The 12,378-nt window shown below is 44.0% G+C and overlaps 1 protein-coding gene across 3 annotated transcripts in view; it reads left to right on the top strand.

The window, feature by feature from the left end:
- GRIK1 (glutamate ionotropic receptor kainate type subunit 1) overlaps positions 1-12,378 on the top strand; it is a 132,294-nt gene that overhangs the window by 80,017 nt on the left and 39,899 nt on the right. For all 3 annotated transcript variants that reach the window (XM_027906156.1, XM_027906158.1, XM_027906159.1), the window contains exons 5-7: positions 2,953-3,006; positions 4,640-4,813; positions 7,711-7,854. In XM_027906156.1, the coding sequence (XP_027761957.1) occupies positions 2,953-3,006; positions 4,640-4,813; positions 7,711-7,854 (372 nt within the window). The remainder of the gene's footprint in view (positions 1-2,952; positions 3,007-4,639; positions 4,814-7,710; positions 7,855-12,378) is intronic.

Genomic DNA, 12,378 nt, shown 5'->3' with positions numbered 1-12,378 from the left:
TTATTGTTTAAATAGGACGTTTTGTATCAGGTGCATAATTGGCTACAAAATTACAGGCAAAGTTATTTAAATAGGAATGTGTAATGAAATCTCATTCCAGCTTCCCGTGGGCAGCTATAAATACACATATGCTGCCTTTCCTTCCCTCTCCTGGGCTACTGGACCCTTTTTCTCTGGTGGGGAGGTCACTTGGTCTGTGGGAAGTGCCCGTGCAGCTGCTTTGCAAGGAGCTCCAGAGGTGTCCCAACCCGAAATCCATCTTTGCTCCTAACAGCCCTTTATTGCTGGGTCACTCCTGGGAGTTCCCAGAAGCTGCTTTCCCTGGATCTGCCGTGTTGCAAACACACAGCAGAAGATGAGTCCTCAAAACTCTCCTATTCACACTAATAGGAGCATCCAAGTAATTAAGGCTTGGGAGCAAGTAGTGTTTTGGGATGTCCAGCATTGTTCTCAGCATCCCTCTTGCTTTTTTCTTTAACTTGTTTTCATCTCCTGCCCACTGAATAGTTGTTAATTGGATTTTTTATTTAGTGAACATGTTGCCCTTAAACATAAATAAATTCGTGTTGGAAGTCTTTCCGATTCATGAATATAAAGCACCCTATTTAGGTCAATCTACAGATCTGACTCAGATATCACAGGCATGTCTAAATGCTGAATAACTGTTAACTCATTATCATCCTTAATGACTGATACTGGGGAGGACAAGCAGTTAAGGCTGTTCTTGTCCCCCAGGGCAGAGCTCAGTGGCAGGTCAGGAACAGATCCAACCCCAACTCCTACTCCTTAACCCGACAAGGACATTATTAAGGTGTGTGTGCCACTTACAAACACCCTTCCAGCTGTCCATATCTGCAGATCTTAATTGAGTCACTGTTAATATAGAAAACACAAAAGTGACACGTTGATTAAGCTTTCCTGGGCTGCTGCAATACTTTCTCTGGAAGAATTTCAACGAGCATCTCTCCTGGAGCTTTTGGGTTCAGCGTCCTTGGCAATTCCTTCCAGCAATTGCCATTGGGAACCCGAGTCTTGGATATAGGAGGGGAATCTCAGTTTTCACATGAAATTGCCTTGAGCTTTCAGGGGGTTTGTTTCTATTTGTTTGGGAATTTTTTTTGTTGTTTGTGGGGGCTTCGTGAAGTTTTGGTTGGTTGTTGGTTTGGTGGTTTGGGTTTTTTTTGGGGGGTTTGTTTTGTTTAGAAGGACAATCCTGCAGCATGACTTTTGAAATCATTATTATTCCCAGCTGTGTCTGTGTCCTGCCAGCTCTGTTTATAGGGCATTACTTGGCAATCAATATTCTCATAAAAAGTGTTCATCAGAGATGTGTTCAGGAGGTGAACACCCCTCTCAGGCTACAACCCTTGGGTTTGAGAGGAAAGCAGCAACCTTGGATTAAATAGCAGTGTTTCTCAGACATCCAGGCCACACCCTTTCCAATCACTGCAGTAAATGCATCTATCTGCTTAATATCAATTTGTATTTTAAGGCACTGTATGGAGTAGCATTGTCCTGGTTTTCCATTGTTTTGCTATTTCTACGCAGGCAAATTGTTTATACCTTCTGATGGCAGAAGTGCAATGGCTTGTCAGCTCTCCTGTCTCAAGTTGGGATCATAGCTGGGAGGGATCAACCATTGAAATCTGAGCATTTTTATCCTCCCATTTACACTGATTAGTAAAAACTTGCCTTCATACTAATGCACCACCACGGACTAACTGCAAACCAAATAAATTCAGGCCTATGGGAGGATCACCTGGGCTCAGACTACGTTTATTTGACCTGGCAGCTCTTTTGTGCCCCACATGAACCAACCGGGCTGTTTCAAAACGGTTTCAGCTCAAAGATCATAAAAAAACCCCGTCCAATTGGCACCTCCTTCCCACAGACAGAGAAATCCAATGGCTCCAGGGAGTGGAAATGAGTCCAGCCTGCTCAGCTGGGAAGCAGAGCACACAGAAATTTCGGTGGATGGTCCCACGTGTCACTATCTGTGCGTGAATAGGGCAGGAACATCCTCCTCCAGGGTTGCTTGCATTGCTCCTTTCTACAGGTGATAATTCTGAGAAACAGAATAGGAGAGGATTAATAAAACAAGAAATAAAAAAGGCAATTTTGATGTGTAAATTCAGTGGAGCATTTCAATAAAATACTTGCCTTCTGGCTTGACTTTTAGTGGCTGGAAATGGATTGTTTGTTTGAGATGAACACTGAGCTGTTTTTATTATCTACTCCAGCTTAGAAAGTTCAGGTTCTTTCTTCTTTTTTGTATTTTTTTTAATTTTTTTTTTTAATGTGAGGAAATTCCATGCACAAGCACTCAACTGATTTTCAGAGGCTTTTACCATGAAAGAGAATTTTGGTGAGTCAAATCAAAATGTTTCCCCCTGTCTTTCAAACAGCTATTCAGGTACTGCCTAAAAACGTCCTGAAATAGTATTAATAGCAGTTACTTACATTACAGTGATCAAGAGTGAATAAGAGTTAACCTTTGTCTGTGCTGCTGTCTTGATAATGAATTCCTCAGTAGTTTCCCGGCTCATAATTCCTCCCCCTCTTCACAAAATCCCAGAATACAAAAACCTGCACCTAAGCACTTTCCCTTACAAATTGTGTTGTCTCCCAGTAAATTCCTTTTTAACACTTCTAAACTGCAGACTAAAGAATTTCACTTTTAAAAAATCAGCTTCTCGTTATCTCTAGTAATTTTTCTTGTCCTAGAAGCTTTGCGACCTTTAATCTCTTTCCTGAGCAGAGGTGATAAAAACACAATTTAAATACAACAGGGTATTTTTTTGGCTCCTGAAGAAAAATGTAAGGTTTGTTGTAATCGAGTTTTCCTGATCCAGGCTGTGTTGTTCCAGATTAACTCTTGCTTTTCAAAAGGCAGTGCAGGACACTGGAATATTTCAGAGTAAAGTACACTCACCTTTCAATCTCTTCCAACAGATCCTCTCCATGGGAATGATGACAGAATACTACCACTACTTTTTTACAACACTGGTAAGAAACACTAAAGATTTGGGGGTGAATTTTCCCTGCTTCAGGAAAGACAACTAAAAATTGTCCCTTTTCCCAGGAGATCTTTGTTGCTGTTATTCAAGGAAATCCCTGGAGAATGAGTCCTAACACTTCTTATTAATATCAGGACCCACAATTTTGTAAGGAAGCTGTTTGGCCCTACCTGTGGGGCTGGTTAACACTTTAATACAGTGAAAATTAATTGCAGTATTGGGGTTAAGGAGGAACCATCAGTACAGGTGGATCAGAGTGAAATGAAACGGTGAATCCATGGCTTTGCAATGGAGCTGAGATCATCAATAAAATGTTTAATTTGCTTATCAAAACAAAATCACAAATTTATGAAATCACTCAGGAATTTTAGAGTAAAAGTAAACCTGTCAATCTATAAATACTTATTTCAGCATATTTTTCGTATATTACATGCTACATATATATATAAATTTGTGCTTAAGGTTCATTTGCATTGTAGACTGGAGAGACAGCAAAGAGCTGATACTGCTAGAACAGTCCTAGAGGGCTGGATTATATCAGCCTATATAATTCTCTGTTTGTTCTTTATTTCCTTTCCAAATAAAATTTTAAGTGGAAGTGAAAAAAAAGCTTTGAATCCCATAGTCAGTTGGTTAGTCAGAAGAGATGCTCTGACTGTTGGGAACTTGCAGTAGTTTTCTTTGAGGCCATTTTAGCACCAAGGAAAATGTGAAAATTTAGGATTTACTGCGGAACTTAAAATTTTATACACTAAACAGGACAGGAATGTACCATAAAAGGGTAACCACCACCAGTAACATGTAGGAGATAGTACAGAGCACATATCAGGACAAGCACTAAGCAGTGCTGGTGGTATCTTCTCCTGTAAATGGTTTGTTTTGATGCCTGATATATCCATCAGACATCCTGGCAGCAAGTCACCAAGGCAGGAGAAAAATGGGATTTATAAGCAGTGAAAGTGTATTGCTCCCGACATCTCTCGGAATTTTCCTTCCCCAGGCTGAGAAATAAGCCTGACACTGGCCAGCTAATTCCTCATGTTGGGTAGTCAGAGCTATAAACTGGAATGACACGGTGCTGTGCAGGTTGGTGGAAAAACGGTGTTGTTTGGGGGAGCTGGTGGGTTTTTTTCTTTCCAAAAAGCAGATGTGGGGTTTGTCATCCATTTTCACAACAGCTTTGGTTTACTCAGGCTTAAAACTGAAGCAGTTTTGGAGGGCAGTCAGAGGGGAAAAATCACAGGGAAAAAACCCCAACACTTGGGCTTTAGGTTAAAATCAAATACAATTTGGGCCTAATGAACCTTTTGCTTTAAAAATGCTACTTCTGGTTTCATAAGGCACCTATACATCAGAATTAGGTACAGGTTGGTTGCAGAACAGTGTTGTTATGGGGAGCTGATTTTTTTTTTTCGCTCCAAAAAGCAGATGTGTGGCTTGTCATCCATTTTCACAACAGCTTTGGCTTAGTCAGGTTTAAAACTGAAGTGGTCATGGCCAGACTTTGAGGGTGTTCACAGGGGAAAAAGAGCAACATTTGGGCTTTAGATGATTGAAAATCAAACACCAACAGGGGCTAGTGGTGCCTATCTTGTTTTGAAAATGTAATTTGTCTTTTTTAGGACCTCTTTGCCCTCGACCTGGAGCCCTACAGGTACAGCGGGGTGAACATGACGGGCTTTCGGCTCCTCAACATCGACAACCCGCACGTGTCGTCCGTGGTGGAGAAATGGTCGATGGAGCGCCTGCAGGCACCCCCCAAACCCGAGACTGGGCTCCTGGATGGCATGATGACAGTAAGTGAGCCACCACAGCGCCACAGGGCGTCAGTGTGAGCTGGCCCCAATCCCCCAAACGTCGCCCCCAAGCCGGAATTCCTTTCACCGGTTTGCCCCCCCTGAACCAACGCTGTGCTTGCCCCTGTGACAAACCCCTCCAGAAATGAGTGGCAGTTCTCTGTCACGATGCTGCTCAGCTGACATCAGCCATCTGATGGCTCTCAAAAGCAAAAAGTGCTGCCTCATTCCCCTGATTGTGTTCCGTGGGCAGTGAGGAAAACAACGGGAAAGAGGAACTTTGGGAGCAGGTGTAGGTTTGTAACCTGCAGGGAAAGGTGTTGTACTTGTGGGCAGGGAACAGCATTTTGAAATGGGTAAAGTGCCTTTCTCCTAATTTCCATCTCTGGCTTTTAAGATTTCATTTAAAGATAAATGAAAGGTGTCATCAAGCCAGGAAATTAGGATTTTTTTTTTTTTTAACGAAATCCTAGCGCTCCCCCAAGAAGTCAAGGGAAGAACAGGAGCAAGTATGAGGACAACATGACTCCATCCAATTTTGCAGGGTGAAGGGTTGCCATTTTTTTGCTGTATAAGATGATATATCTCCTGTTCCGAGGGGATTTCCAAGTGATAGGAAATAGACTTCATTGCAGATGATTGCAGGGAAAAATTTCAAATACCTTAACATCCTGAAGAGAAATGCATTTATGTGTGTTATCTCCAGCATTTTAAAACATTATTGCTTGCGTGGGCAGTGACATTGTGCTCACTCTCTGCAAGGCAGGGGAGAAAGCTCTCTCTGGGAACCCCTGATGGGAACTCACACACAAATTACCCAACTGGAACACTCAGAAAAAAAAAAGTTCTCGCCAGACTCCTCTCGTGCTCTCCTTTGTGCCTCTGATTCTTATCCTCTGCTTTCCATCTCCATAATCTCCCAGTGCCCCTGATGCTCTGAAGCAGCACGAGCACCAGGGAAAGCATCTTCCAAGCTGGCTGTGATCATTTCAATATTCCTGGCAGGTTCTGCTTATCCAGTCTGATGGAGAGCTGCAGCACTGCTCTATTTCATTTATCAGCAAGGCTGTACAAGCTGCACAGTGCAAAGAGATCAGGATTACGTGCTAATTCGGGATTTCTCCCTTGCCCTGATGTCCCCTTGTGGGGAGTCAGCAGGGCGTGACCACGACAGTTCTGAGCTCACGCCTCGCTTTGTGCCCAAACTGCACAGAGAGGCATAGTTGTTCTAATGAGATCTTTGGGCTCCTTTGCAGTGGTTTAAGGAGGATACAAAAGTCAGAAAAAACAAGTTCCAGGGATTGCTCTTAGTCCCTTTCAGATTACACACAGTACAGACACCAGGGTTGTCCTTGGAAAATGAGGTGACCTGTTGCACCAGGCAACCCCAAGCCCTAAAAGAGAGGAGAGCTAAGTGAGGACACTGGAGAATTTTGGCCAAGAATCTCCTTCCTGAGTCTCCAGGCCTGGGGCACAAGACAGACTGGATTGCAGTGGTCATGTAAAATTCAGTCCTGAAAGGACACCTGCCCAGTCTAAGGTAAAAACCCCCCCTGAATTCCACTGATGTTGATGGGAATATTTCCATTGATTTTGAGGGATTTTGGATCAGACTAAGTGTGGTTGGAACAACTGTCTGTTTTAAGACACTTGACAGTGAGAACAGCTGTTGTTGTCTCCTCCTGCTTGACTCAGCATTCACAACGTTTTCTGATTCCCCAGTTCGCTCCGATTGTGGGATCAGTATTTTGGGCAGATCCTTCCTAGCACACTGAGAGAGATCCCTCATCTGCAGTAGATTGAGATTAACCCATAAATTCAGATATCTGACTGCCAGCAAAAACCTCCAGCGCTGATAAGACTGAAGCTGCTGTAATTTCCTTAGGTAAACGACACAGACAAAGAATCAAATGCATTAATTTCCCAAAGTAATTGCATGGAAAAGAAACTAAAAAATTATCACCTTTCTAGTTCCTATAAATGAACCCAATTTCTCATCTGCAGAATTAGTACTTTTTTTTTCAAGGCCCCTGCTTAATTATTCATTAGCTGTAAAGAAAGGGGAGCACTTGATGTGTTTCAGCATCCTGTGTATTAAGGGAGACACAGCCATTCCCACCTCACACAGGAGAGCACTGAAGCAAAATGCAGGTGAAGGGGAGGTTTTCCTAAAACTTCCCAGTGATAAAGGGTGACAGGGTGCGTGATCTCAGTTTGAGGACACGCTTTTAAACCAAGAAATCCATTCTCAAAAGAAACAGAGATGCACAAAGTGAATAAATCTACCTGGCAGCATTTAACTACCTAAGGGTTATATCCCTCTGCAATGAGAATTTAGATGTGGAAGTCCAACTTATCCCCCAAAAAGACACCTCAAAAGGACAGTTCACCTGTCCCTAAGACAGCATTGGGAATGTGGCAGGAGAGTAACCCAAACCAAATCTTGGTGGGGCCATTTCACATAGAAAAGTCAAGATCCTCGAGGGCAGTAGATACCTGCTTGGTGAGATTGGTTTCCCTAGAAGGCAAGGGGTAAGGAGGCAATGTCAGGAGTGCCATGAGAAGTGTGTGTGTCACCTGGGGCTCCTTAAAACTCCTCTCCAAGCCCCCAGAGCTGCCTGTGCGCTCCTTCCCGTGCTGGACCCACTGATCTCTCCCTTCCTGCAGCTGCCTAATGCGGTTTTCTTCCCCAAAAACTCACCTGAAGATACTGTGAAATTAATATAAGCTAGGAAAAAAAAAAAAAAAAAGAAAAAAAGGTATTTTTTGCTTCAGGTTTCCATGGAGAGCCTTTCCCATAGGAGCAGCCCAGCCAGGTCAGCGGTGGTCAGGAGAGGCAGTGAGGGACCAGGCACCAAGCTGCACACTGAAGAATTCCTCTCTGCTTTCCCCTGCAGACCGAGGCAGCTCTGATGTATGACGCTGTGTACATGGTGGCAGTGGCCTCCCAGCGCGCCTCCCAGCTGACCGTGAGCTCCCTGCAGTGCCACCGCCACAAACCCTGGCGCTTCGGACCCAGGTTCATGAATCTCATCAAAGAGGCAAGTGTAGACCATCTGCTCGTGGCCTGCATCACCCTCCCTCTCTCTTCTTTGCCACCCTGCTGTGCTCTTGTTTCTGGTGCTCAGTTATGAGGTTCTTCCTCGCTTTCCTGGCAGAGAAACATCGATTTACAGGCTCCACTCTGGTGGAGACTTTATCTGCTCTTGCAAAAAAAAGAAGCCGCTAAACCCTGGGTGGGGCAAAATCCCTAAGACACCTTAATAATTCCCAGGTTTTCTGATCAGTTCGTGTTTATTGTGGATGTTGATGATTTATAAATTTTCCAGAAGTGGAAACAAAAGGGAGTCTGGAGCTCTGTCCTCGCTTCACTATGTAATTCCAGTTGTTTTGCAGGTTGTTTGATCAGTGATCAATATCCAGGAAACAGTTGTTTCCAAAGAAGGAGATTGCTTCATGAAGCGCTGCACTATAAAGAATCCATGACTGAGCTGGCTTGATCCGGAGAAGCCCTAAAAAATTGCATATTTTAGTTGAAATGCCTTCACTCTTCCAAAAAATTCAGGTTTTATTATGAATTTCAAATGGAAGCTTTGCCTTCGGGGACGAGCGTGGAAGTGAAAATAGGAAATTACATGGAGCATCCTACACATGCATTTTAACTTTTCCCCCATTCCCAGTTCCTTGCCAGTGTGATTCCCACCAAAGCTGCTTTCCTTAGCACTTGTGTGGCTGCAGCAGGACCCGTGGGCTGAGGGACAAGGTGAGCGGTGGTGGCACGTCAGGGCAAACACCTGAATCCAGAAATATAGCGGGAGCAAACTGAAAGACAAGCCATGTGGCGGCTCCAGAACATGTTGAAGAGCTGTCAGCACCTTCCCCAAACCTCTCCAAGAGCAGTTTTTAGAGCTGCAATGGGCGATGTACAACGTGGTGATTCACCTACACGGGAAGCTCCAGACCGGAGGGTTTTAGGAATTTGAGAAGTTTTAGGAACTTCAAGGTTTCCTGGGCTGATCCCACAGCGTGGGCAGCAGGTCAGAGGGGGGGATTCTGCCCCTCTGCCCCCTCAGGTGAGACCCCCCCCATCCTGCAGAGCTGCCTCCAGCCCTGGGGAACAGCACAGGGAGGACGTGGAGCTGCTGGAGAGAGTCCAGAGGAGGCACCAGGATGATCAGAGGGATGGAGCAGCTCTGCTGGGAGGAAAGGCTGGGAGATTGGGATTGTTCAGTCTGGAGAAAGAGAAGCTTTGGGGTGACCTGAGTGTGGCCTTCCAGGACCTGAAGGGAGCCAAGGCAAGAAAGATGGAGAGAGATTATTTCCAAGGGTCTGGAGTGACAGGACAAGGGGGAATGGCTTCAAATTGACAGAGGGCAGGAATAGATGGAATATTGAGAAGGAATTTTTGGCTGTGAGGGTGGGGAGGCCCTGGCACAGGTTGCCCAGAGAAGCTGTGGCTGCCCCTGGATCCTTGGAAGTGTCCAAGGCCAGGTTGGAGCAACCTGGGCTAGTGGAAGGTGTCCCTGCCCATGGCAGGGGGGTATGACTGGATGATCTTTAAGGCCCCCTCCAATCAAAACCATTCCATGATTTTCCTGTAAGCTTCTCCCTTTGCAAGTATAAGGAAAAGACAAGAGTACTCAGTCCCAGTATTCAGGGACCTGACTTAAGAATTCAGGAGGACACTTTGAGATACTTCCCTCACTGCAACAGAATCATTAGAACACTCAGGGGAGTCAGGGAAGCAGCCCTGGCAAAGTTTGTTTTTGATGGATGACATGATTAGATTCTGGTTGAACTTCCATTCTATCCTGTAACATTTACCATGTCACCAGAAACATTAAAATTGCAGTAAATCCCGTGTGAAAGCGTGAAATCTCATCACTGGGTTACACAGCCACACAGCTCCTGACTGTTCAGAAAGTTCTGCTTCACTTCAGCTTGTTAATTAATGAGAATTGTGCAACTGCTGCTTTCTCTTTTTGCCTGAACATGTTCCCTAATAGGCCTCACACCCCTGATTTCCCTGACAGGCAGGTGGGATACAGCTCTGATTTCAGAGCAGTGATGCTTTTCACTGTGTTTGTATGCAGCAGGCAGCTGCTTTAGGGCTCCTAATAAAGGCTTGGAAGTTTCACCACACAATTCAGAAGGGCTGGGATGGAGACTGTTCCCAGCTCATCCCTCCCTTTGCTTCTCAAGAAAAACTTCTGTTTCTAGGAAAGAAACATTACCTGTCTGTGCAGAGATGCTGCACACACAGACCCCAGCACTGCCTTGAAGCTCAAGAAACACGATTACACTCGCTGGGCTCAAACCCAAACGCTTCATTTTTTTGTTTAGAAGAAATAAAATCAATAAAACAAACACCAGAAATTCGGTTTAGAATTCAAACGGTACTTGAAGCCTCACGATGAAGGGCCTGAAAAGCCCCTTCAACATTTAACTCATCTGACAAACACACCCTTGGCTCCTGTTTAGAATTTAAATCACATTTGGGTCATTTGATGGTCTAAGTGGGACTGAAGTGAGACAAAGGCCATATGCACTTCTCTGGGCAAACTCAAATTTAAGCACACACCTCTTCCTTCCTGCTTTTTTTAGTGTGGAGGCAGGAGCACCAATTCCTGCTTTCAAAAGTGAGATGCATTTCACCACAGAAAGCTTTTTTTTTGGTTTATGTTTTCTTCTTCTTCCCCCCCCCCCTCCCCCCCCCACAAGGAGGCTCCTGATGCCATTTCCCAAAATAACACGTTGGGTTTTTATCCCAGATCATATCAGGTTAGCAGAGAAGCCGAGCGTGTGATGTGTAATCAATAAATGGGAGCCTTTCACAGCAGCAAATTGCCCTCTGTGGAGGGATTGATCTCTAAAGATCATATTTTTTAAAAAATGCTCCATCTCTGTGAATAAGAGATGGGGGGGGGTCACGTCAGAGTAATGAAAAGACAGACTGGAAAAGAGATATTGTGGAATGAAATGCATCCATATGTATCCCCTCCTGCTATCAGCTCAATATACAAATAATAAATAATAAATAACCCTGCAAGTGTTTAGCCGTTTACAGCAGGGATTTTTGTGTATTCCTGGATTATTAAGAGGAAAAATCTCACAGCAAGTTTGTTGCATTTATCCTTCTCCATCTTATTTTGCTTAAGCATGTTCTGAACCCCTGCTGTATGTCCACAGAATTCCAGATGCAGCAGATTTGTCTGAGACACGTGGTAGTAACACCCCAGCATCTGAGATTAAACCCTGCAGATTCAGGGCTGGAATTCAGATTTAACAGGCTGGGGAGACACCAGTCTGGAAGTCTGGTGATTTTTAATGCAGCTTTCCTTATGTCCTCTGTCTCAAACAAATTAAATGAAGCAGAGAACGATGTGCAGTAGAAAAGCCTGTAATTTAAAATTATATGGCTGACACACGTGAAGGAACAACACCATCATTTATCGTCAGCTTTCCTTGTATCTTCGAGGAACTTAATCTAATGTGGGAGCCCCCAAAAACAGATTATCAAAATTGTCTGCAGTTGGAAACCCGTCAAACACTTTCTTTTATAGATAAGCACCAGCTCTGGGGACAAAGTGGGGGCTGGATGAGAGGCAGGTGAATCTTTAAAGGCAAATGAGCTGGGTGGGAAGTTCACAAGACACAGAAAACTTAAATTGTGGAGGAAGTTAGTTCTTGAAGTTGATCCTGCTGCCCCAAAGAAGCATTCCCCAGCACAGGGAATTATCCTGGCTGTACTGAGTGATGGACAGAATTCACCTCCTGCTGCCAGTGTTTCAAACAATTAATTAACCCACTGATTTATAAAATGCTGCCTGGACCAAAGTGGATCATATGCAACTCATGTGCTGTACTTGAAGCACAAAGGTAGGACTACAATCCAGCAAAGTCTGGGACAGTAAAATTCCGTCACTGATGGGGAACGTTTGACAACAACGCACCCAAGGAACCAAGCAAGGATGACAAAAGCTCATCTCCTCCTGGAAAAATCTGGATTTCTGGGTGCTGAGCGGCACAGGCAGATTCTGTCACACACAGATTAAAGCGATGAGAAAGCTTTGGTGGTTTGGGATGGGCAAATACCCTCCTTCAGAAAGGACCTTTTGTGTGCTCCTGTTCAGCACCAATTGCCAGTTGCTGCCTGTTTTTTTCCTGGAGAACTGAAAACATTTCCAAACTGGGGCAAAGAGGATCATTCCAGTGAGGTTGGTGGGTTCATGTTGTCACATTCCAAGGTTCAGACCTGTAGCTTGGACAGAGCAGATTCCTCTTTTAATTTCTTAATGAATTCTTATGCAGTGCAAAACCTCCCTGTCTTTGGGCACAAATAATATATGTTTTATCTTCTCTTTCTCTTTACTCAGTATATCTTTTTTTTTTATACAGTACTAGACATATGTAAATCAATATATATAAACTGTGGCAAAATTGTAAAGTACAAAACATATTGGAGTTGAAGAAAGTGTTTTGTTTTTTTTTTTTTTAACAAAGCAACAAAGCCACATATGCTTAAAAAAATATATTTGGAGGCGATTCAACGCTGTGGTTAATTT

The sequence above is a fragment of the Empidonax traillii genome, unplaced genomic scaffold (genome assembly GCF_003031625.1).
Source record: "Empidonax traillii isolate 1590-97213 ecotype Southwest subspecies unplaced genomic scaffold, ASM303162v1 scaffold1253:size457737, whole genome shotgun sequence".
NCBI classification, from domain to species: domain Eukaryota; kingdom Metazoa; phylum Chordata; class Aves; order Passeriformes; family Tyrannidae; genus Empidonax; species Empidonax traillii.
This window is presented reverse-complemented; position numbering and strand designations above follow the sequence as displayed.